The 25,563-nt window shown below is 41.0% G+C and overlaps 1 protein-coding gene across 2 annotated transcripts in view; it reads right to left on the bottom strand.

Annotated features, from left to right (window-relative positions):
• The window catches only part of uvrag (UV radiation resistance associated gene), an 85,791-nt gene that overhangs the window by 13,104 nt on the left and 47,124 nt on the right, over nucleotides 1-25,563 (bottom strand). For both annotated transcript variants that reach the window (XR_004790144.2, XM_035625395.2), the window contains exon 13: nucleotides 23,007-23,082. Coding sequence is in view for 1 of the 2 variants with exons in the window: in XM_035625395.2 (XP_035481288.2) it covers nucleotides 23,007-23,082 (76 nt within the window). In the remaining variant the exon portion in view is untranslated. The remainder of the gene's footprint in view (nucleotides 1-23,006; nucleotides 23,083-25,563) is intronic.

A 25,563-nucleotide genomic window follows, 5' to 3' on the forward strand; every position in this document is an offset into this window, starting at 1 on the left:
GAGCTAAAGAAACGACAGTTCTGACAATATCAGAGGAGGGTTTTATCAAAAGCAGCCCAGGCCGAGGGAGTCGGACAAGGGAAGGTTGATGCCTGGAAACCCAGCTGGTGACGGGTCCAAAACCTTTGAGAACAACACAGAGATCCATTCATGGCTCAGAGTTTAACCTCAGGGTCTGACCAAATGACGGCACTGCGCCGTCCACAGGGCCGGCTGAACGGAATTGGGTTTGAAACGGTAGGCCAAGATCAATAACACAACGAGGTTAGAAACAGAAGAAGCATAGCAACATTGGGCAGGGGGCTTGCTTGCTCTGTGGCCAGATGCTAAAAAAGGGGGAAAAAACCCAATCTCATGGAAATCTCAATGTTATAGTCTAGAAAATATGAGTTAGAAATCAGATACAAGAATAGAATATGTGATATGAGTCAAGAGTAAATATTATGGCTTCAGCAAAGGCAAACAGCATTTTGTTGGAGATATTTAATGCTTACTTTGATAGTTAGAAAGCGTAACAAAATGCCTCAAATCCCATTGCTTGGCCTGAGCTCTGGGGTGAATGTAATAGGCACACTGTGCGTCTGACAGGAGCCCTATGTCAAATTACATGTCTGTATGTCTGGGTGTGTGTAGGGGACAGAGAGAGCATGAGTGTGCATTTGTATGTGCAGCTTCTTTTGCTTTCCTCACGTGTGGAGATCTTGCCAAGTGTGCAGCGTACAGAAACTAGATATGGGTGAAGACAAGAGCGTGATGAGTGACATCACTGGCGAGGGTACTTCATTACTATCAAGCTCGCTGTGGGGGATTAAATTATAGGAGGATGTTACTGGAAGCACATGTGTGGATGCTTTATGTTTCTGTGAGGAATGTGGTTGTCCTTAGTTCATGATGTATGCCTCCGACAAAGGCAACGCATACGACGGTGAATGAATGTTCGCTCGGGCTTTTGTCAAATGTCTGCCAGTGGGCACCAACAACACTTGAGCTAAGTGCCTGGTTGGCAGCAGTGCAGAGCCACCAGCGCTGGGCGACTGCTGCTTCACACCGTCTTTGTAATGAGGTGTGTTTAACACATTCAGACAGGTTGGAAGACGGAATACTGCAACCCTACAGCTGACCCAGTGCTCAGCCAGCCAGACTCTATCAATATTCATAAACCGGTCTGGCCCTCCCTGGTGGAAACTGCATAAGGTTTCTCCTCTGAGTGCACTGTATGTGTATGTAGGTGTGATCCTTATGAACTTAGTCCAGGGAAGGCATATATCCTGGACGCTGGCTGTCGAATATGCAGACATCAGCCCCCCTTCCCATCTTCTCTGCTCACCAGAGATAAACAGAATAACATTAGTGGGCCTGACTGTGTAATCTAGACGTAGAGAAAGTAGAGAATCTTGGAAAAGAGAAAGAAAAGAAAGGAGGCAGCTTAATGGCATGAAGCTGTGTGTCAACTCCAATAGTTGCACCATGAAAGTTTTGACTGTAGTGTGGAAACAAACAGCTGAGAGGAAAGGTTCAGATTTTGGTCTATAAACAAAAACTGTTCTTGGCAGTGTGTTGTAACTGACAAAAGTTTAAAAAAAATACATAACAGATTTCTTTTGCTAACAACAGGAATGAAAATCGATGCACCATTTCCAGGTCCAAAAGCCATAAACGAGTATCTTTGAGAATTTCTGTACAAGCACAACATCGCGAATAACATAGAAACACTCACACACAGTGTTTCTATGTCAACAACTCCTGACCAAATCAGACAAATTGCTCAGAATCAGTCCACTTGAGACAGCTTGTCATTTCCAGTTTCCCTTTCATACATCCTTTTGATGAATGCTGGTGGAGTTCTTTGCGTGTTGGGTTGAATGTGTGTGGAAGAGTGCTTTTTACGCTGGCCACGGGGTTCTTTGTAACAGGGCTAACCAGATCGTGGTGAGAAATTCCCAGGGCCCATTGAGGACGGCTGAAAGGTGAGAGGACCTATGTGTGGAGGGGGTGGACTGGGGGCACCCACTGGGGCTCTTTCACATGATGACATATTGAAACAGATCCGGCCAGGTCTCCTCGTCACTGTCGACACCTTTGTGTCTGGGCACTCCTTTCCCAGTTTACCTTTTTAACAAATCCCACTCAGGGCTTTGGAGACTCCGCAGCGTGTGTAGTAAGTAATCAGCTGGCATGACCGTAGGGTTTTATATGATTGTGTTTGAGAGTTTAGCAGATGAGCACATCTGACCTGTGACATTGGGGGATTTGGGGGACTCATCATTATCCATCAATAAGACATTAACAGCCCAAAGACTGCAGCAAGTGTATACAGCCCCAGCCGGCCAATCCACTGCAGCCCGACCACACATTAACACACTCAAATGGACTGGAGTTGGTGGGAACTGGACAGTTTACGGTACATTCCACCCATCATTTGGCCAAACCTGCCTGTTTGCCCTGAGCTCTGTACATGGGCTAAACAAACAGTCTAGCTTATGCCACATATTACTGTTTCCCGGAGTTTGTCAGTACCAATCACCTTCAGATCAGACCTCAAATGTGGGCGGGCTGCAGAGAATTTTGAAGGTGATTGCTGCTGATGTGGTGTAGGAGGGCGGCCGAGGTTACACAGCACCCCCAACCCCACCCTCCACGTCTTCCATGAGGTCACCGTGGAAGCGGCTTGTCAGAGCACAACGGTTCAACTGGTGCACATTTTTTAAGCATCAATTGACAAGAGGTTTTCCGTTGTCATTGGAGACAGGATGAAATCTGGGACGCAGGATATCTTCCTCAAGAGCAATGCATTTCATGTGTCAAGAGGTTAAAAGTCTTCAAATCAAACTGCATCACGCACAATTACGGTGGTATATAATTAGCATACTTTTGTCCACTGAGGTAAAAATAGATTTTTTTTTTTCTTATTTCATAGTACATAGGTTTAACATGCTCCCTAGAGAAGATAATCAGGGGGCTCATTAGGTCCTCTGACAGCTAACCAGGTGTTCCTCCCTCCATCATCCCTCTATTCAATCTGTGGACTGGATACTTCAGCAGAGACCAAGAGGTTAACACAGACATTAGTCTCCATTCATAGACCTCATGTTCGGAGAAGTGGAGCCATGGGAGATAACCTGCCACTGACAATATTTCAGGGCTGTGCCTCTCATGGTTAACATGACTAATTCATGAAGAGCTGACCAGTGAATATAAAGAAAAACACTAGATGAGGAAAAACTGTATAAGAGCCCTGAATGATACTGTGGTGTAGCAAAATATCCTGCAGCAAATTAGGAACATGTGTGGACTAATTTGTTACAGTGTAATGAAACACTTCCTGTTACTTCTACCTTTATTTCTACTGATCCTGCCAGGAAATACTACAAAGTGCACATACTGTGCTGTTAATCATTAAGTCAAAGCTAACAGTGCTTCAGTGACCTGTATGCCAAACAAGTGGTCACTACTTTTTGAAAATCAGAAAACACAACAGTGCTGCACTTTGAGTTGATGTGGTATTCTGTCTGTCTGTACGGAGGCCAATCCTCAAAAGGTTTTAATACATGTAATTTCGAGTGAGAAAAGCAATAAAATGGCCACTAACCAATTGTTTCCTGGCTTGTAAGAGCAGCTTTGGGGCATCTATAGTGTCCTCTAGAGTCATTTGGCTGGAGCATGTAAACCACATGGCCCACACAAGGTGTTTTGTTCAGAATTAAACTTAAGGAGCCCTCAACTCTCACCAAGATTTGGCCTGCAGATGATTCCTTCACTCTACACTGCAATGCCCAACGTTCTCATGGCAGCCAGTGAACTTTTACTCTACTCATTACAGATATCATTAAATTTTCGTATTCATGTTCCTGTTTTAATCCTCTCATTACGTCTCTCGGTTTCCGGACGGGGCAGCTCATGCTGTGATGAGTCAGCCAAATTACTTTTTGTTTGGGTTTACAGCTCTGTGGGCCACACATGCACCTCAAGATCTTTATATCAAACATCTTTTTATTTTTGGTTTGCCAACGCATCTACTGGAAGGCTGAGTCCAGCTTTGGGAAAATAAGACATTCACCTCAGCGGCCTGATATGGTGCAAAATGTTAGGATGCCATATTAACATAGAGATTCCTGCTGGATCAAGTGTTTTGATGTTTCAATAAACAGTTTGACTCGCCCAGAAGAAACACAGGCGTGTCTTTTCTGGACAAGCTGCAAAGCCAGACCTCTAGAGTAGATTTACAATACAATATAACAGAAGTATAATTGGCCGTCAGTTTGAATTTAGGGAAGGAAAAAAGATTTGCAGCCCAAACAGAAAATTAAAACAGAGTAGTAACCATGGCAACTGCTCTTTAACATATCGTATGAATCCAGCTTTGAGCAACGGCACAAAATAAAATAAAATCATGAAAAATTGTTATTAAACACAAAGGCTCAGAATTTAGATGTTTATTGAAACATTTGTCTCGGCACAAGGAGCGAGGTGAGAATTTAAGGTTAAGAAACACACCAATCTACTTCTTGCATGTTAACACTACATAAATATGGTGTAATATTGTACTTTCTTGTCTTTCTATGATGTATTTTGCTTTCTTTGTTTATTTCACAACTTAATTTGATTTAGATCAAACATAATCCCCCCCTCTGAAAAGCTGTTTCTAGCTCACTGGTGGATTTGAAATGGTTGATTATGTTTGCTGCAGTGTGGCGCGTCTATGATTCTGCCCATCTGGTTTATCCCGTGCACATAATGACACTCACTGTGTACACCCTTCACTCTTCCACTAGATAAATTACACTGGAATGTTGAGCAGGATGCACACAAAACAGCTACAGATGGCAGAATGAAAACACGAGGATAATATTATATTTATATTTGATGTGTATTTACAGTTATCCTTCACCTTATTCACAGTTTTTTTAATTTCCCATTTGCAGGTCTGTACTACAATGGCAGGTAAAACTTCACATGAGGTTCAAGACCTCAACAATCATGTGGTACAGCATGGAATATGAAATCCAGCTTGATTAATCACTGCTGCCTTTCATGTGTCTCAATAAATATACAGAGCAGGGCTCAAGAGTTGTTTGAGTCTGGCTGGGTTCTTATGATGCATTCACAAAAGAAATTCACTTCCCTTAAACTCAAAATTTCTCTGGCCTTGAATTACACGCCACGGTCATCATCAACCAGTCTTGAAGCCAAACTGAGAATCAGACTTCATAAACACCCCAGCCACTTGCTTAGCACAGAAAATATCTTCCCACATATTTATTGCGAATCCCTGACATCTTGTACTTGACTTGTCCTAGGGATTTCCATAAATCATGGGCTATATTTAGAGTTAAGATTGAAATTGTTAATGCATTTTCACTTCGTTGCATTAAATTTAGACTGTGAATGGGAAGAAAATGCCACACTGAAATGCTGACCGTTTGATTTAAGGAGCAGAGGACTCCTTAACGTTTGGAGACTTATTGTTCATCCACATGGCCTGACATTGAACTTTCCAAAGGGCAAACAATAAGAGAAAAGGGGGATCAAACAAAGAATCACATTCTTATTTCTTCTATGACAGGAGTTTATTTTCATAAAAAATATTTCCAAGGAAGTAAATCTCACACAAAAGCAGTTATATAGAAACCCTCTACTCAGAGAAACTAAACAAACAAAGTGACGCTGTGGCGTGCACTGTGACACAAGATTTCCACTGCCTGAAGCGTTTATTTTGCACTGATTGGGTAAAGGTCAGAATATTGATGTCAATATAAAATGTTCAACAGTCAATGAACTGCTCCTGTTAATTCCAGAAATTAGTCAACTTAAGCGATAAATTTGAAAAACTGATGTCCGAAGTCAATGGTTTTGAAATAATAAATGACAGTTACACTCACACTAATTAAATCAACCATCCTGATAAAACAACAAAAACATGCTCGAGTTTGTTTATGGTGGTTTATGGTTCTAAACATAGAAAATATTGTTAAACATGAGCCTTTAGGGGTTGTTGGGAAAAGTGATAAAGCACAGCAATTGCAACCCATTCTTTCGCTAAGCAACTCAATGTCAACAAGGAAGAGTATGAGCAACAGGCAGACTGGGGAGGATTATACTAGAAAAGACGTGTTGGCCAGTCAATCTGAAGAGAAAAGTGTGATGCCTGGTTCCTTTCTCCCCTCCACACAGCTGGCCAATCACTGTCAGTTTCACACAGTTACAGAAATGGCCAAAACAGGACCCCCGCCCCCCAAGCCTTTCTGATGTTGGGCTTCCAAAGGTATTCACCCATCCAACAACCAACTGAATTGTACACTGGCCCCTTAACACAACTGAATTACGGCTAACGGCTATTTGAAGAGTTAGAACAGGACTGCTTCTGTGTCGAATGAAAGTCATGGGTTAATAAATCATTACTTTTATCAGTCTCTATCATCTGAAGGTCTGTAGCTTACAGTGGCCTGTAACTGATCTACCACACATCAAGTTTAATTTGCAAGAAAATAATTTGTGAGATATTTAGAAAAAATTAAACAATCAAGTGTTATTTGGTTTATTTGGAAATTGGGAATTCCTGAAATTAGGGTGATATTGCTGGTCGGCTATCCTGTCAAAACTTAATGGTTATTTTGTGCTCACAGCCCAGGAAAACTAGCCTGGGACCCAGGCAAAATCTGGGAGCTCATTTCATTTGCTCTGCAAGACTACGTCTGGATCCCCTCCTTTGAGAAAGGATTTCCAAGCGGCAGAAATATTGCTGGTTACAAAACTGTCGTTTGTGACGTCTGTTTGGCAATCTGTCGCCAAACAGACGTCACATGATTCGTTTCTCTCACTGGTTGTAGGTGTATCCAATTGTGTCCGAAGGCACTTTGATCTGTGTCCATTAGTAACGCCTCTTGGAAATCATAAAATAAACTAAGAGGTCCCAGACTAATACACATTTGAGTATTAGTCTGGCTCGACCAGGCAAAGAAAAAACTGTACTAATTGCAATTTTGACATTAAACATCAAAGTCTGTCTCTTGGTATTTAGGAATAAGAGTAAATATGTGAAAAATGTTGTTGGGAGGGAGTTGTGTGATGTCTGATAAATGTCATTGAGTGACATCACTTGAGTCAGCGCTAGTTAAGGATAAAGAATTAAAAAATGTAACAGACCTCTGTAACCTGCTCTTCACCTTTGCTTGGGGCAGGTGGCTGGACGCTACATTAGCTTGCTAGCGTAATACATTTTAAGCTCTGATGGGACTGTAGGGCCAAGTTCAAATGGTGGGTAATGTAAGGCTGATTTTTTTGACAAGGAAAGACGTGTGGGTGTTATAACAAATAACTTAAAAAAACCTGAAATATTTTAAAACTGTTCAATCAAGATCAATTGAACGCAATGCTAAATCGGTGGGGTAATCTTAATTGTCTTTTACAATGCTCTCAAGATGTGCAGGGCCTAAAGCCTTTCACTTTCATAAACATTTCCACACCTCTTGGAGATTAGATATTATATAGTGGAGAAGTATGTGTAAGATTAAGGTGTTTGACTAAGTTATTGACTTTAGCAGCAACCTTATCACAGTAAGACGTTTAAGAAGCAAAGCAAACGCAGCACTCAATTGTTCATGGGAATCGCCTGACTGCACAGCTCACACTAAATGTTTAAAAACTTCCTTAACAGGTGAAATGTAATATTCGTTGTACTTCCTGTCTCTGTTGCCATTTCAAAAAAGCATGTAATAAAACAGTATTTCATATTGCATACTTAAGTGTTCTTCCACTCTCTTCCAGCCTTTCGCTCGGCCAGCTCTAGCCTTTTTCTCTCCCTGCTCTCGGTCTCTTCCACACTGTAGTAATGTAATACAGGTGTGGTGTATTCACTGCGCCCAGGTCTGATTCTAAAGCAGCTCTAATTCAAACCAGATTCTTCCGCGGTATAACTTGTTGTTACACTTTGCTGAGTATCATATTGCCGCCAAATTCAGTCAACAGATTTACATAATTACGGGAAAGGCTGTGTGAGATGAAGAGGAAATTCAGTTAGGGAGACCACCGGTGACAAGAGACCAATGTTAGTCTCCTCTGACCCCAATCACTGCAGGGCAGGTCGGAGGTGGGTACTGCCATGCCCACAGTCTTAATGAGATCCTTTCATGGTGTGGTTACTCAGTCTGTTTGTGTGCTGGTCAGTGAGAAGGCCAATGAGTCTTGTGTGCTACAGTGACATCTATTGGAAGAGCCAGGGTCTTCGATGTCACTCTGCTCCTTCGGGCTAATGACCCTCGTCGCTGTAACACTGGAGCTGAGCAGGGGTAACCCAACACCAACCCAGGCTGACCCCGTTTGTGAAGTCACAACACTGAGGTCAACTTCCTGTTAGCAGTATTGACATGCAGGACCATCATCAATCCTCTTTGGCAGCTCACATGAACTCCTGGTTCCTGGATGAGGCACACCTATGAGAATATGGTAATTCGCTACTTTGTAGTTTAAAATTTAAAGCACACAGAGGTTGCTCTTGAGTGAAGCCACAAACGTTTGTGGTCTGAATGACGAATGGTGCCAAACAGTTAAGGGCACAAAATGTGTGATGGATGACTAGAGGGAAAATGGAGAGTGGAGAGCCTTAGTTCAGTACAGGCCTAACGTCTGTTTTTTTGTTTTGTTCTTTTAGAATGGAAAGATACTTTAATGGAGGAAAGTAACAAACACAACAAACTTTGCCCTAGTTGTAGCATGCCTCTTAAATAACTTTGCCAAATATAGTCAATAAGACATCATTTTTATTTTAGCCAAAGTCTGATCACACTCATTTTATTATCTGGAATTAAAGCATTGTGGTACTTTACAAGGGAAATCCTTTTTTTTTTATGTGTGTTGTGTTTCCACAAGGCCCCTTGGAAAATAGAAGGCCAGATGGGAGAGAATGAATATATGGTTTGTGGGCAGGTGTCTATCCTGGCCTCATGTTGCCCACAATTTCTCTCAAACCCACTTCTTGTGAATGAGCATATTATTTTCTTTTTCTCTTTACGACTGAGATTTCCTGTTAGTATTACCATTGGATTGGAGGTCACAGGGAGAGCTCGGAGTAAATTCTTCCTCATCTGTCTGAGTTACCTGCTCTCAGATGTATTTAACTGTCTGTTTCAACAATTTCAAAGTATGAGTAACCAATAAAAAGAAGTGAAGAATGAATTGTAGCTGATGTGGGACTTGGTTGGTAGTTTCTCACTATTCCTCACGACACAAAAATGACAAACTTCTGCATCTGGCTAATAAAATTATAAACCTCTCTCAACTTACTTCACAGACTCCATTTGTCAAGTATGAATACAACCTTGATGACAGTAAAAAGACCATGTCTGGCCTGCAGTACAACTGACAGGCCAGCTACATGCCCTATCATAACCGTAAGCAAGGAGACCTAGATTAAAGCTCAGACTTCCAATATTTCACAGAGTTCAAAGGGTTTTTCCACCAGATCCTGCTGCTAATCTAGCTGGATAAAATATATAGCATCAAACTGCTAGGTGGAGGAATTTGGGTTAGAAGGGATTAAGGTATACATTGAAGAGCGTGAGGTCTTTCATTGACCCACACGGTGAAGGATTTGCTTTGTAGCTTACATCAATATAAGTGTTTTCATTGAAGGTACAGACTATACATACAGATTAGTGCGATTTTAGTTTTTGCGAGTATCAGTGTAAAATGTTTGTGCGTGAGCCATCAGGACAGGGCTATGACATATTAAGTATTGGCAAGGATCCTAGCCGTAGGCCAACAGATCAACCATTCCTGAGCTCTCAGAGAATAGATCTGAGATTGTGGTCTGCTTTCCAAGAGCCACTCGCAAAGTCCACAGTATGTTTCGGAAACAACTCTTACATGAGAATATTAGAAAGAAAACATACAACATGAGAAACACGGTATAAAAGATAAGCACCATTTCACATTGATTTTAGCCACATTTGAAAGTATAAGACCCAGTGGCTCTATGCACATCCCACAGTATGAGAACCATAGCAGTAGTGAAAGAATTTTTTTTTTGAGGGTAGTAAAAAAAATTCAAAGCAGAATAATGGTACAATAAACAAAAGAAAAGAAAAAAAAACAAGGCTCTCCTTTCCGTTGGCTCCCAGAATCAAATTAAAACCTGCCACGTTAAGCAAAGCGTACAGACTGTGTCCAGTTTACTTTGGAGAGCCTGGAGCATTCCCCGGTCTTCTGGGTTTGTTTAATTATGACCCTGCACAGCGTTAAGGATGTTAAAAGGTGTTTCGTTTTTTTCAACTGCCAATGGGCTGCAGTGTTCGGAATTTAAACACTCATTGTAAATTGCAGAAAGAGATTCTGTTAATGATTGGCTCATTAGAATCAGGGAATTGGTCTTTGCATCCATCTGAAGTGTTTGCTGCATTATTAGTTCAAAATTAGAGAAGAAGGTGTAATCTGTGGTTAGACTGGCTGACTCAAGATTGTAATGTCTTCATACTCAGTGCTGTCCAGAGTTCACAATACCAGTACGGCCAAATGGTAACGACCCATTATATTGCTTTTCCCTGATGTGGGTGTAGTTCAGTTGAACATCCACCGCATTTACCACTCTTACCCAAAAAATGTCGACGGAGGTTTCAATAATAGACAAACAAACATAAAAATGGTTCCAAGAACCTTTAAAAAATTAAACCTAATTTGATTGGAACTTGAATAAGGAGACAGAGACAGAACAATGAACAAGAAACAAATACTAGTTATTGTGTGGTTATTCCCCCCCACCAAACTGTTGGTGGCCAACTATGTAATAATCTGTTCCATTAATCTCAGTGCGGGGGGAAGAGTGTAATGTTGAAAGTGGGGTTTGTAACTTTCTAATGAGCTGGAAGAAGCTCGCTGCTGAATTGAACTAAAGGCTTAAGTGAAATTCGGGTAAATCGAACTCAGCCAATTCATAAAAACCAACCGCTTATAAAAAAGAAACTGCTGTATTACATCATCTGACCTCACGGAAAAAAACATTAAAACGTTAGACTGAAAGAATCAGAGGACTGAAAGAAATATGACAAACATGACAAAATGAAACTAAAGTGAACTTACAAATAGCAAATAACAGCATTTCTCATTAGCTAGATTTATTGATCATGGACTGTCTGAAGTTGTCAGGAGGCGAAGCCCTTGTCAACAAGGATGGAGGAGATAAATTACGACGTAGCTGTTGCCAGGTGTACTTCACAGGCTCTGTGTTTCTCAGTGCAATAGGATGGAGCAATACTCTCCACCTCTAAAAAATAACTTTTTGCTCCACGCCACTTCACTCTGACTGTTGTAATGGTTGTGAGCTCCAAACACATAAAAACCAAACACATGCGCTGACATAAATAATTACCGCATGTGCATTCGTGTTTATATTTGTAGTTGGATGCATACTTAGGCAGGGTGCAGTTTATGTGGACAGTGTCATAATTGCTCTGAAAAGTGCAAGCCAACGACCTGGCTGAGACATGTTTTAACTTAAAAAAGGGTTCTGTTTCCATGGGGACAACAACAGTATCGGCAATAACTTGTCCACTAAAACTTAAGAGATGGCTGCTTGGCGTCATCAAGGGTAAGTAACAACCTGGAGTGTAACAACAAACAAAACAGTTGAGAAGCAATCAAACTGAATCTAAATATACTGTGTAATACAAGCTTATATATCAATTTTAGAAGTAACTGAATTCACAGACATAGCGAGGAATTTCCTGTGAAATCTAACTACTAGCTCATTTCATTATAATATCTTATGATTGGCCAAAATTCCTAATTCCTTTTTATTCTAAAGTTGATACAGAGTATGTATCTGTTCTTGCACTATTTTTAGATCGCGTTTGTCCTTTCATCACATACGCCCACATGCTGTAGATATCAGTAAGTGCCTTGAATTGTATTACTTGTCCCAAGACCACATGGTGAAAATAACATTCTTCATGCAGCAAATATCTTGGAATATGAAAACTTATTTGGATTCAAAGCAAACAGCTGACACTAATTATTTCTAAAGGAAAAGAGAGAAGAAAAAAAAACACGCAGCCTCCTCTTTAACTTGAGCTGGTGTTTATTTAACAGCAGCTTTCATTAGCCACTTAGCCACTTTTCTCCAATAACTGTAAAACGATTATGTGTCCTTCGGGGCAACAGGCCTGGGCTCATCACAGACGCTTCATTAATAATAAGAAAGGTGTGGCAGGAGGTTTGCGATGATGACATGGCAGTGAGGACACTCCACCCATATCATCTTCTCCCGGCAGAGTAATGGAGGCTGACATCAGGGGCTGATAGTGAGAGACACTCCCCTAATGAGGTGAGGCTTTATTTGATGGAGAGAGGTGTCGGAGCGACTGACGTTTAGAGAACAAGACTAATGCTGAGATTAACTTGTCAAAACAAAACTAGAAATACACTCAGAGAGATAATTCTCCTGCACTCCATGCAGTCTTAAATATTCCACATGGGCTACATTGTTAAAATGTTAATTTTATTAAAAAGATAAAGACAAAATAATGACATTATCATAACTTGGCTATTACCTTGATAAAGCCACTGTAAAATGAGATGACATGTGTGACATGATGAGCATAATATATTTGTTTTGTGAGCATATATGTGGTGAATTAAAATCTATGTATAGAGGAACATGTAAATATGTATTAATACAATCTGTAAAAGAACAAAAACCCATTTCACTTGTATATGTAAGTAAATGTGCTTTCAATGTATTTCCCCATATGTGGTGCTTGTCCTTTTTTTTTATTCAGATGACTGCAGGGACGTAGACAGACATTTTTATGTAGCTGTTGCTCAAACTTGAAAAAAGGGACATTATATTTTTACACTGTGCTGGTTATATATAAAAATAGAAATGTTCTCTTTACCCCACTGTTACTGGTATGACCCTTTTATTATAACTCTCACATTCGGCCAAACCACCCTCATATGTACCGTCTGATTTGTCCTTAAAATATATATAAAAAAACTATAATAATTTCCTAAAACCCAAATTAGAGTAATTAAAAAGATTGTTTTGTACATTTAACATAATAAAAAAGATATAAATTAACTATCACATAAGACTTGAATAGCTAATCTTAATAATTGACAGACAGACAGACAGACAGACAGACAAATGCCAGAGACTTTGACTACCTTAACTTGACAATGAGCGCCACTGAGAGAACTCTGTGGTCCAGAGTCGCTGTGTTAATTCAGATAAAAAGCTGCCGATTGGCCAGAGTCAAAGGGCTGTAATGAAATCCACATGGAAGCAGGAACAGCACTGGATACCAGGACTAACACAGAGCCAGCATGGCTGATATTCTTTCAAATACTGACCAGATGGGGCCAGCATTGTTTTATCCTAAGAGCTGTTTAATGTCATTGAGCCGCAATAAGCCCTGAGCTCATGATGGAATACCTCTACTCCCAAACACCCATATGACAGCACAAAGGGTTTGATGAATTAAAAAAAAAAAACGAGTTTTTCTAAACTTGCTGACATAAAATATACTTGCCCTCTATGTTCTTATGACATGGTCTAGAAGGAGGGGGGTTGGCTAGCCAAAAAAGCCCACAAGAAGAGAGAATTCTTTTGTTTGTGTTCATTGGGCCAGTTTCCCTCAGATTTACCAAGAGCAACACAGAATTGATTTTAAAAACTGATGATTTTAGCTTTGTGCGTTTTACTCACTATGACATAACTATCATCAAAGGAAGAGATAGGAACTCCTGTGAGGACTTTACTCAAGTTGCAACGTACTGTCTGGCGGCGCTTTCTCTTCCCTTTTATCTACCGAGCAGTTAGTTTACTTTAAGCAAAAGCCATTTTTCAAAATGATTGCAGAAATGTGCCTGTTGAACTGGAGTTGACAGAGACGAGTTATCTGCGAGTGAAGGGACTTTAGAGAGGACTTGGTACTGAAGCGGAGTGGTATATTTAAGAATGCGCTAAGACAACAGGAGAACAGACTCCAAACAAAAAGGCCTAAGTTACAAATTCCAACCAGCTGGAAACTGCAGACGCACTATTAAGTAAATGAGGGTGCAGAGCAGCCAACGCTTTCAAAACACCCTGTATTACAGAAAACCCCCCAATTGAAGAACAAATCCACAGTCTGATCTGCAGGAAAAAACCCAAGAGTAAATGCATCTTCTCTGGATCTCAACCTATTCATTCCAATGTAATGAGATAAGCTACACTCTCAGGATTGGTCCCTCTCAGCCCACATATGTCCTCACTCTCATCAATCTCTGAACTAGCATTGGCCAAGGCCTCAATAACCCCAAAAAACTGAAAATGTTGTCAAATCACTCACTCTCTCTCCCTTAGAGAGACACACACACACACACACACACACACACACACACACACACACACACACACACACACACACACACACACACACACACACACACACACACACACACACACACACACACACACACACACACACACACACACACACACACACACACACAGGATTAACGTTTACTTTCGCCCTCATATTTAGTGAAACTAGTTCCTCTGGTACCTCTTTGCGGTGAAGAACCAACCTAGAACTACCAGCCACAAAATGTGGAAATTCAATTACACAAATTTAAGTGTTTCATAAAGTCTTAGGTGGCTGTCCAGAGGAATTCCCATAAAACCCTGGAGTTCAGGCGTAATCGCAGCGCACTGACGGCTTCACTATACCTACACACACCCAAAACCAGAAACCAAAGAACACAGTGAGATCTGCTTATAAATCACGGCAAGCTGACAGACTACAAAGAGCACTCTCTTATTGTACTGGTCTACTCTGGAGCATCTTTCTTTCTTATCAAAAACAGAACCTGCAGTAGGGGGGCTAAGGCTTTGCAAGCTAGAGCCCAACCGGCCATTCGTCGGTTTATCTAATGTCGGTTTATCTAATGTGTAAATAATCCAGTGTCCCTGAAATCGTTTTTTTCTTTCTTTCAGTATGATACAACATAGAAGGTTTTTATTAGTTATAATTATTATTTGGCCTATCCAATGTGCTGAGCAAAACTTTCTGGTGCATTGTAGAATGCCCCCCCCTGCGAGGTTCTGTCTGTGATCTTCTCTCCTCCGATTGTCTATCAGCAGGGCCCCTACACACAAATGGTGCGGTTAGTGGGAAATGGGGAAACTTAACATTCATATTCATTTTCGGAGCATTTTTAAATGGCCAAAAATTAGACAAAACACACAATGAAGATAAAGAATACAAATTTAAGGATGAAATTTGCTGATAGTATTATTTTTCAAACCAACATTGGATATTATGTTAATGTTGGCAGCATCCTTTCCAAAAATCCAGCATCAGTCGGGCTCTATTGCAAGAGCACAGCGCCACAGTTGCATTATTTTCCACACTCTCCCTGATACACCAGTATCTGGTATATATCCGTCTATGGAAAAAGGAGCTCCTGCTTGTGCTTGTAAAAAGGGTAGCACCAACAACTCTCCCTGGCCAGTAAGTGGCACTGGATGCAAACTGTAGCTAACAACAAAACTCTGTGATGGAAAACAGGGACCACACAGTGAGGGTACGAACACCAATAGGCGTACAGATGAGTAGGTTATGGCCTGGGTTTGGTTAATAGATAGCTTGAACAAGAGGTTTCAGAGAACCACAGGGCAACTAAACCACAGGGTACTTTCTTTTTCCTACAGGCGGTTTCTTCAGAGCAGCAACACAGGTCCTATCTCAATGCAATGTCTCATTGTCAATCCTTCTTGTAGTGCAGCAGTGCAGTGATCGGGATAAGTTTCTCCGAAAACATCTGCTGCTCAGCCACACTCAGTTCATATCTCGAGACGTTTCCTTCTTTATATTTTAAATTTAGCTACGAGCAAGCAGCAGTAGATTCTGATACTTCCTGGTTATTGTGAAAATTTGAGGATAAATATACATATACCACAATTAAAAGGCAGGATTTTTTTGATGTGTTAATTCACCAATAATCAAGCTAATTTACAACAGCATTTACACATATTATCATAATAATTCAGGTAGTGTCTTTCCAATTCATTCAATGTATAATTCATATTATGCAACAGTAATGTAACAGTACCAGAAACTTAAAAATACAAACGTCTGACAGATCAAATCACAAGTGTGGCACCATGAGAAAAGCAACATCATTCTTCTCTACTTCCTCTTTGCATTAATCATAGGTACCACCATCAGCCTATACTGTCACTGCTCGTCAGACTGCTAACAATCTCACAATACAACACACGGTAACACACTGCCAAAAATAATTTCTTGCTTGAAATGTGTTAAATTAAGTATAGTAATTAAGTGCTTTTTACTGTCAGCTTAGTACGGAGATCTTGTTAGAAGTGGCACCTTAATGGGACTCAAATATAAAACACATTGTCAGACACAGGCTCTATAACTTAACCTCTATTAGAGGTAAGGGGTGATTATGCAACATTTGTACAACATGTGGCAATGTGGGAAATGACGCTTGGAGCATACAGATTCTATTCTTCACCGCGCTAAAGCAAAAACAGACACGTCTATGGCTTGGTCTAAAAGACAACTTCACTTTGTACTCCATTTATTCTACCCTCTCTCCTGTTAAGGCAAAAAGTGAGGTATATTACGTTGACATGCCACTGCATTTTCCGGTGCCTATCCTGCCCATTTATGTGTTTTATCATATCAGTCTCTGTAAAATAGAAAACGGATGTGGCTGTTATGGACGGATGAAGACAATGAGTGGCAGCAGGCGGTTGAAATGGCCTGATTGCTTCCAGGCCCCGTCTGTCTTAGGGTAAAGATGGTGGCAGAGCCTAGGGAACCGTGGTCCAGGGTTCAGGTAAACAAACAGTGTACAGTGGGCTGCTTTATGATTTCTGAACGTTCAAGAGTCTGTTTGTTGAGATGAGGTTTCTGCAGAGGCGACTGGACAGAAGAATGACGGCTGTTGTTCGAGGGGGACAGTGGAGATGTAATCGCCTTCTTTTTCTTCTTCCTTTTCGTTTTCTGGAACGATCTCTGGAACGCTCTGAGAATTCAGTCACAAACCGCAAACCTCAGCTGGGACAGGAGAGGAAGAGAGACCAATAGGCTTCTATGGGGAACCTGGACTAGTTCTGTCTAAATGTCTTCCAATTCTCAGAAAGATCCTGCTTGAATCATTCAAGGGAATTCAAATACTGTACTCATGACCAGATAGAGCAGAACTTTTCTCCTAGTAGCAATGCCTTGGAGATCAGACTAAGAATCCTTGTCAGCTCCCTTTCCCCCCAAACAAGTTTGTTAAGTAGGTTGAGGATTTACGCCTCAGACACATTGTATCTATCACTGTTATCTCACTGAATCCTGTTTTATACAGTACTGAAGGAAGGTTTGCAAAACGTGACAAAATCCAATCAAAATTAGAGTCCTGTGCATTCACATTACAGTGTACAGTCTTTACCACACAATGAAGAGGGAAGCACATATTTTGATTACCTACATTGCGCAATCACTTGTTGTACACACACATTTCTGATTCACAGGCTTGTGGACTTACAAGAGAGTAAACATGCAACTGCTTACGGGAATGTCAACTGTGGAAAAACTGAGTTCATGTGCAAATTTAGCACGCCCTTTGTTTCACTATAGGGACTTGTTTTTCACAAAACCCAGTTGTAAACTCTGTACCATCTCCAACATCCGCATTAACAGAAATAAGGTAATAGCTGGAGATAGCTTTCTGCAGGGAATTTTAACAGTCTTGACAACTTGCTCTGAGGTGGAGGGGAGTTATGATGTGGAGGGTAGCTGTGTAATGTTCTCTTTTTGTATGACTTTGCTTGGATCATATGGTTTTCATCGAAACACTATCACATGAGCTAATGGCTGCAGAGGGCTATGCCAGGACTGTTGTATCTCTGTTGACTGGGGTCAAAAGCTTTGTCGCAGAGGTGAAGAACCGAAGGAAGGGCCAAAAGCTTGGAATACTATGTGGACTTCGCAAAAAAGAAATGGATGACAAAGGAGCAAGAGAGAAAAGAAGAGAAGGGTAGGTGAACGAGTTTGCTTGCAGGCTCCCTTTACCAATCCTGATGACACACACCATATTTCCATTTTTTTTTTTTTACGAGAGCAAACAGAGACTGCTCTCCACCCAGCTCACTTTTATTTGTAGATCACTCAGACTTTTGTTTAAACAGCGGTGGAAAAAAACTATTTCACCTTGTAAGTTTGGGATAAGTGAAAGCAAAACTTTTACAGTTTGGGCTCAGTGGCCTGTGGATCATATGACATAACCACGAACCTCTGAGTCTATATCTGACACAGGACTTTCTCTGTGCGGAAATATTTCTGTTAATGAATTTGGGATGTTTAACACAGTTTGAGAGTTAATATGAGTGTAATGTAATCCCTGTTTAAAACAAAATTTGACTGACGATTTAGCTAATGAATTAGCTAATGAAGAACGAGTATATCATTTATAATGCAAAACAGCGTGTGATATAATGAAATTAAGTCACAGCATTATTCATACAGTCTATATCCATAGTTAGTATTTGCAAAAAGCATATTATATTTACTCTTGTCTTGTCAATGTAATTTTTAAGCAAAAGTTATTCTTGCTTAAGTACATACAACCATTTTCCAAGTAGCTTCACTTAGACAGCCTGCAGCCAACCAGCTCCTGTTCCGCTTGCTGCCACCTCCACTAACCACTAAACACAGTAGGTTCCCCCATGAGCCATTGCTGTGTTTTATGGAGCCACAGTTGCCACCCTTAATGGCAATAGGAGCTCTGACGCATGCTCCAGACCACCAGTATGGCGCTCTGCCTGCAGCTCATGGTGTGAAATTTTCCCAGAGACTTGGAAGGCAAGAGACTGCAAGGCGACTTTCCCCAACATAAAGAAATAAAGGTGAACCCAGAGGTGACCTGACTGGGCCACAACAGATTTACTGTTTTAATTCCCAATACTTGGTTTCCTGTGCCTGAGGACCACAAAATATGATACACCAAGCTTAGTGACTGAAAACTAATTGTTATTCATACTGCCGCACCCCCCCCCCCCCCCACCCCACCCCCTCTTCCTTAAAACTTGATATTTTGTGTGGCATCAGCTGTCATGTAATCAGCTCCACATGCCTGTTTCACAACAATGTAGCATAATAGTGGATAACAGGGAGTAGGTAAAAGCAGCACAAGGCCTGCTTCCAGACATTGGGCGGCTGTTTTTTCTTAGGAGTCAGCCACACTAACTTGGATAATTTGTCTCTGTGAATGGAGGAATGGGAGGTTTAACATTTATGCCCCCCTGTGGATGGGCATTTCAGACCCAGACCAAGTAACAAACCTGTGGCCAAGTACTTCAAACAAAACCACAGCCAGATGCCATTCATGTAACAACTGAGCTGAGAAACTCCAATCACATTTTCATGTAAATCACATTCGTGTTCTGGTTCAACTGGGAAGAAATATCCATAAACAAAAATGGCAATGTCTCCACATAAACATGAATGACTTACTCAGGTGTTGGTGATTTTGTAATATTTTCTGATTGGACAGGAAATGTGAAATGAGGGCTGCAGCCCAGACATTCCTTCCCTTCTTAACTTCTCTTTGTCAAACAAATGAACCTGAAGTGGCAACATGGGAGTGGGTTACCACCTGACATCCAAGGTGATCCAAGCAGACTACCCATCCTTACCCTTGGCCCCATGACATGTGGCCTAATAAAAGCAAACTTCTCCCTCTGCCACATCAAAGCCAGGTGACCCGCTGTGGCCCTGATCCTTCGCCAGCTTTCCTGTATCACTTTCAAACACACCCACACAGGGAAATCTAATAAGAGATGGACAGCTAATGTCTTCCACCCATTCTCCAGTGAGTCAGCACACCAGCCAATCAGCCAGTCAGCCAGTGAGCCAGGTCTGCTGTGAAACCAGACCTCTGCTTTGTATCACTGAGCTAGACATTGGACAAACTGTGCAATGACTGCATAACATGCATGGCTCAACCAAAAGAGGCTATTAAAGACATGAAGAAGAACAATTCACAAACCACGAAAAAAAGATTGGTCTGTAAAATGCTGTCTGTTGGGAAATCATATCAGCAGTAGAAAGTCTATGCTCAGTGTGTAACCCTCAGTAAAGCAACCACTTTCCTAATAAAAGCCCCATAAACAAACAAGAGACACAGCAGAACAGGTGTGAAACATAGTCTCACTAATAAAGTGCTGAATGGCAAGGTTTATTAATCCTCGTTAAATCAGAAGCAGAAATTAAATGTGGCATGAAAGAGTTCTGCTGACTGACACTTGTCCCAGCTTTCACTCCCAAAATTTGGACATGTGAGATGTGATATCCAGGAAACCGAAAAGATCAAAGTGACAGGAGTGCACATTTTAATGCGGTGAGCAGAAATCAACCAAGCTAAGATGGGAAGGCTTTGTTTGTGGTGGGTTCTATTTTATCGACTGTGACATGTTTACCACTTTTTCTGTTTTAAAACAATGGTCTTTTATCACTATCATATGGAGCAGGAGTACTCATATGGCACGGTTATATTGTTTCAGAGTCAACCTGATAACTCATCCTTAACATGGACGTATTTAGGAACACATGGGACGCATAAGACAGGGCTTTGAATGAAAGCTGGAATTTCATCCTGCAAAATTAGTGATGTTCCACTAAACAGTTAAAAGTAGAGCGTGTTACTGTAGATTTAGCAAAAATATGGAAAAAAAGGTGGCCTTAAATTGAAGGTCGCCATAAGCCTGGTGTTTGATTTAGTTTGCTCAGAAACGTACCTCTGTAGAAATGATCCACTCAGGTGTTGAATCAGGAGCAAATGGATTTGGTTGCTGCTCCTGATTCAACACGCTTGTGGATGACTATAACCTGGATGAATGAGAATCTCCACAGACTTCCATACAAATTACATGTTGACGAAAACAAAGAAGTATGCCCTCTGCTTATTACTTCATCATTCCACAGCTTGCTCTTACAAAGCCCACCTGTTGTACAGCTGCTTCCCAAGCCTTAAATTAAAATCTCTCTGCCCTGGTTTCATGGATACAGGTGGAAACGTCCTGCTGTCTGGATCTCATTTTGCCTCATCAGTGGACCAGATTTCTTTAAAGCACACTTTTTTTGAGACAGCCATTTGTATTAGAACTTAAAAGGTGTCCACTCTACAAAACCAGAGGAAACAGTTCTCAGTGCATTACGACATCTTTTTAACATTTATATTCAGCTATATTATTTTTGCTTTTATTGTTGTGAAGCTGATTTAGGTTCCACATGCATGTGTCTCCTATCAGTTGTCACATTAAACTTTCAAACATAGTGAACATGCAGTGTTACATTCGATGGCAACACACGGTTAAGATTTATGAAAGAGAAATCACAGAAAGCTTAGATCATGGTGTGTGGCTTTGATAAAAAGGATTATGGGTGGGGAATGTGTGGGTTGATGAGTAGGAATAAGGAGGAATAAGAATGGAGATGGCAGTGTCATAAACATTCAAATATTTCTCTCTGTGGCATGAATAGAAACAAAAAAGGTTTGACTTATGTTTCACAATCGCATTAGCCATTTTTGATGGTTTGAAAAGCTGAGCTAGTCTACAGATTGTTTATTATGACACTCGCTAAAATGCAATGCAATGAAAAGTACAATGCATTCAACTTGAGGGATGTATAGTACATGCAGATAAGTCACAGTGATAAAACTGCATGTCCCTGTGCATATATTAAACCATCAATAAACTCAATCAAATGATATCGACCTCAGTAATTCAGTCCGGCTAACATTTCTTCTCTCCACTGAGAACGCTTGGATTTACAAGCAGTGACTGTGTCAAAGTGAGTGTCAAGAGTTTGCTTATATTCAACAACATCCAATAATATAATCTTTTTTTATATCACTACACAGAATTAAGACAAACTATACCCAGTGAGGCTGAATCAAAATCCAACCTGCTGTTTTATTTCCCCTTTGGTGGTTTCAGACTGTGCTGAGTGTTTCGTTATCAGGCTAACTTTCTTATTCTTGGACAATGGTTGGAAGGTGGCAGACATGGACACTGGTTCACAGCATTTGGTCACATATCAGAACTTTAACCTCCAAAAGTGCAGTGGTTTGAACTTAGTCACCTGCTAGTGCTAATTGCCCAGTCTAATTCAATGCAGAGGCCTTTTACTTCCGGGTGGACTAGGAGGAAAACAGGGAATGGAGTGCAAATTTGGTAAAAAGTCATTGTTAAATGTCTGACGGAAGAACGGAAGGAGTCACCCAGGTCAATACATTGGGTGTATTTTAATAAGCATGGCCAGTTGAAGAACTCAGTCTTCCTCTGAAGTGTTTGTTCCAGCAAGAGAGAGAAAGGAAAACCAATTTAGAGAATGAATTCAACTGGGATATCAGGTGTTTGAACCTGATCTGAATGGCCACACTTAAAGAGAGGGGGAGATGTAAGATCATGAAATGTGGACAATGGAACATGTATTTAGACAGTCTCTCCTGGAAGACATTTACAGTGTTGCACTCATGTTGAAAGTGTTAAAAGTGATAAATAATGTAACAAAAGAAACCAGAGAACTTTCTCACCTCCACACAGCTGGCCAACCATGGCCAGAATTGGGTGTGGATGGTTAGAACCCCCAAACCCAAAACCTGATCAACTCACAAACAGTTCTGAATATAATGCCCCCATCAAGGCTGAAGTCCGCTGATAGCTATATGTTAATGTTAATGTCAGCAAATCCCATGAAAACACCAAATCCAACAATTACTCCATAACAAGTAATTGCTGTGTAGCTGAAGACTTTAGCTGGTTCCTAGTACATTTTTTCCTGCCTCCGTTTTTTGACACTACAATACAAAATGAATTAATATATTATATTATATTCTAGTAAATATATGTATTTTATGTATAAACCATGTCATTATACTTTTCCAATCTAAAAGTAACTTTCACATATTAGTGGCAAAATATATGCGCTGGATGTGTGTTCATATATTACCTGGGCAATGTTCTTGTTGAGTAAGTAGACCCCGTATTCAAAATGGAACCGCTCTCCTCTTGGGTACAAGGGGAACCTGTGAAGGTGGGGGAAAAAGAAAAACTTAGCATTCAACAGGTGATTTACTCCATTTCATTCATTACAGAGAGTCTGACAAGGTGTTTCCAACCTTCAAACAAACACTCCAAAGCCAACTAAGCATAGTCAATTCTGCAAAACGCCTTACATCCATATCCCAAGCATAACACAATATACCGTAGGTCTAGGCATGTGAAAAAGTCAAAGGACGGTGAAATTAAATAGGGGGTTCATTGTTTGTTAGTTTTGCTTTGAATGATTCAAACAACTGCTGCTCTTTGGATCTGCAACAGGCACTGATTTCATCCTGTTACTGAAAGTCCTCGTTCATGTAGCCACTGGCGTTTACAGAGGGTAACACTTGCAGATGGTTGAAGAAGCCGGGTCTGCGTCTGTGATCCCATCCCACAGACGCCACCTCCGTATCTTGTTAAACTGAAATATCAAACAGGGCAGAGGCGTCCAAACAGCCTGTCCATCTGCCTCTCAGCAGGAACAAAGAGAACTTTTCCTTTCAGCATGGTGGGAAAGTCCCATCGGTGCCAGTCAGATGTCTTAGTTAGGACTGCACAGGGAGTGCTCAGGAAGGATGGGGGGAATTGCCTTGGGTGCTGGACTAGGGTAGAGAGGGGAGTATGCGGCAATCAGAATGGGAACGTTCTCTTTGCTACCAGGAACTTAAGGCTCGACTCATCCCTTCCTGTCATTATGCGCTTACATCTGCTGCTCTCCCGCTGAGGAGGATACAGTCTGTTGGGAAAGCAGCTAGACAGATTGAGCAGGGTTGCGGTCAGGCAACACAAACACACACACCCTCACACACATGCATCACTTGGTAATCTACATTAATACAAAACCGCCATTCCGTCTCTAAATGTGTCACATTAAAGGTATAGTCAGCATTTCTAATCCATTACACTTTTGGTCAAATTCTGCAAATATTCCCTCACGGCCCACTAAGAAGTGCTGCGATCGGGCAGGGGTGAGGAGCTGCTTTAACATCGACTTAGGCTTTCCATCGGTGGTGAGACCTTTCGAGGTCGGACTGAGTTTAGACCGTGAGTTGTCCCACTCATAACACATCCAAAAAGAGAGGGCTGGTAAAGACACTGGTGGGGCTGGAAAATGTCATCCCGTTAGTACCAATGGCCAATAGAACTATGCTTCAGAGAGTCACAAGGCATAAAGACGGCTGTGGAAGTTGCTCTGTTTCTGTTTGACAGGTGGGTTACATTAGTTTTATAGCTACGAAAACCCTGAAAGTAGTTTGCCGGTACAGTGGATTTAACTGGATTAACGCAGAGTTCTTAACTTGTTAACTTCGCTACAGACCTACTAATTTAGCTTCCCAGTAATCCTGTAATAACAATCTAAACAACAAATGTGCTACTTTTTACCCCATAGTGTTTTGGATGCTACTATGCAGTGTAAGACACTCGACAGTCTGCCATATGTCTCTTAGTATTGTTGCCTTGGAAATACACGTCTATGGATTTGGAGGGGCGGGGCTTCTGAAGGAGCACTGAAAGGAGGGGTGTATTGTTTTTGACGTTGAGTTCAAATACCTACAGTTTTTCTCACTTATAAACCACACTTGGAAGGGCTATGTGTAAGTCTTTGCTTTTAGGATTCATGGTTGTTTACTTACCAATCTAGTGGCAATGTTGACTGTTTCAGACTTAATTCCATTACTCAACAACAGCCGTCTCCAACAGTGGAAAGCAACACCAGCATGCTAACTAGCTATGCCCAGCATGGCTGGTCTGTCTCGTCACTGAAGCACAAGTGGCCCTGACGAATTAGCCCTGCTTTAGATGGCTGAACCTCTTGGCAAGCAACTATCAACCCCCACCCCCCGCGTTAAACCTTAAAATATCTTATTTTTCAAAAGAGTTTCACTGCTTATTTCTGCACATGAAGTTGACATCTGGTCTTTGTAAAAGAGAAAAATCCAACAATAAACATGCACGACGTTACCAAGGTCAAGTACTGTCCCAGGCATACAGACCCACACTGTAGACACAGCATCCATGCACTTAGTCAAATAAACAGCTGTTGTTTTTTGGTTGCAACAGTTGTTACTGCCAAAATGCAGAGGAAATATTATTGTAAAAAATAAGCCTCTCCATCTGAAAACTGATTCATAAAGCTTGTGTTGCTGTTGATGTCAAAACAACAGCACAGAATTGTGTTTGGAGTAGCACCTTGACGCATCTGTTTCATTGCATCTTCTACAAATTATTTTTAAAAAGCCCAATCTCTTTGAAATGACCTTTCAGTCAATTAAAATATATGACAGTATTTTCCTTGCTGCTGGTTTTAGTTCCGTTTTGAAAAAAATTGTTAGGCTACTTTATCATACAGACTTTTGGTTGGAAATACTGAGGGAGGAAATTCCAAACAATCGTCAGCAGATTATTCAGAACAGAACAAATTCTAGACTGAGACAAACTAACATGAGTTAGAACATAGAAAAGCT

The sequence above is a fragment of the Scophthalmus maximus genome, chromosome 2 (genome assembly GCF_022379125.1).
Source record: "Scophthalmus maximus strain ysfricsl-2021 chromosome 2, ASM2237912v1, whole genome shotgun sequence".
NCBI lineage: Eukaryota > Metazoa > Chordata > Actinopteri > Pleuronectiformes > Scophthalmidae > Scophthalmus > Scophthalmus maximus.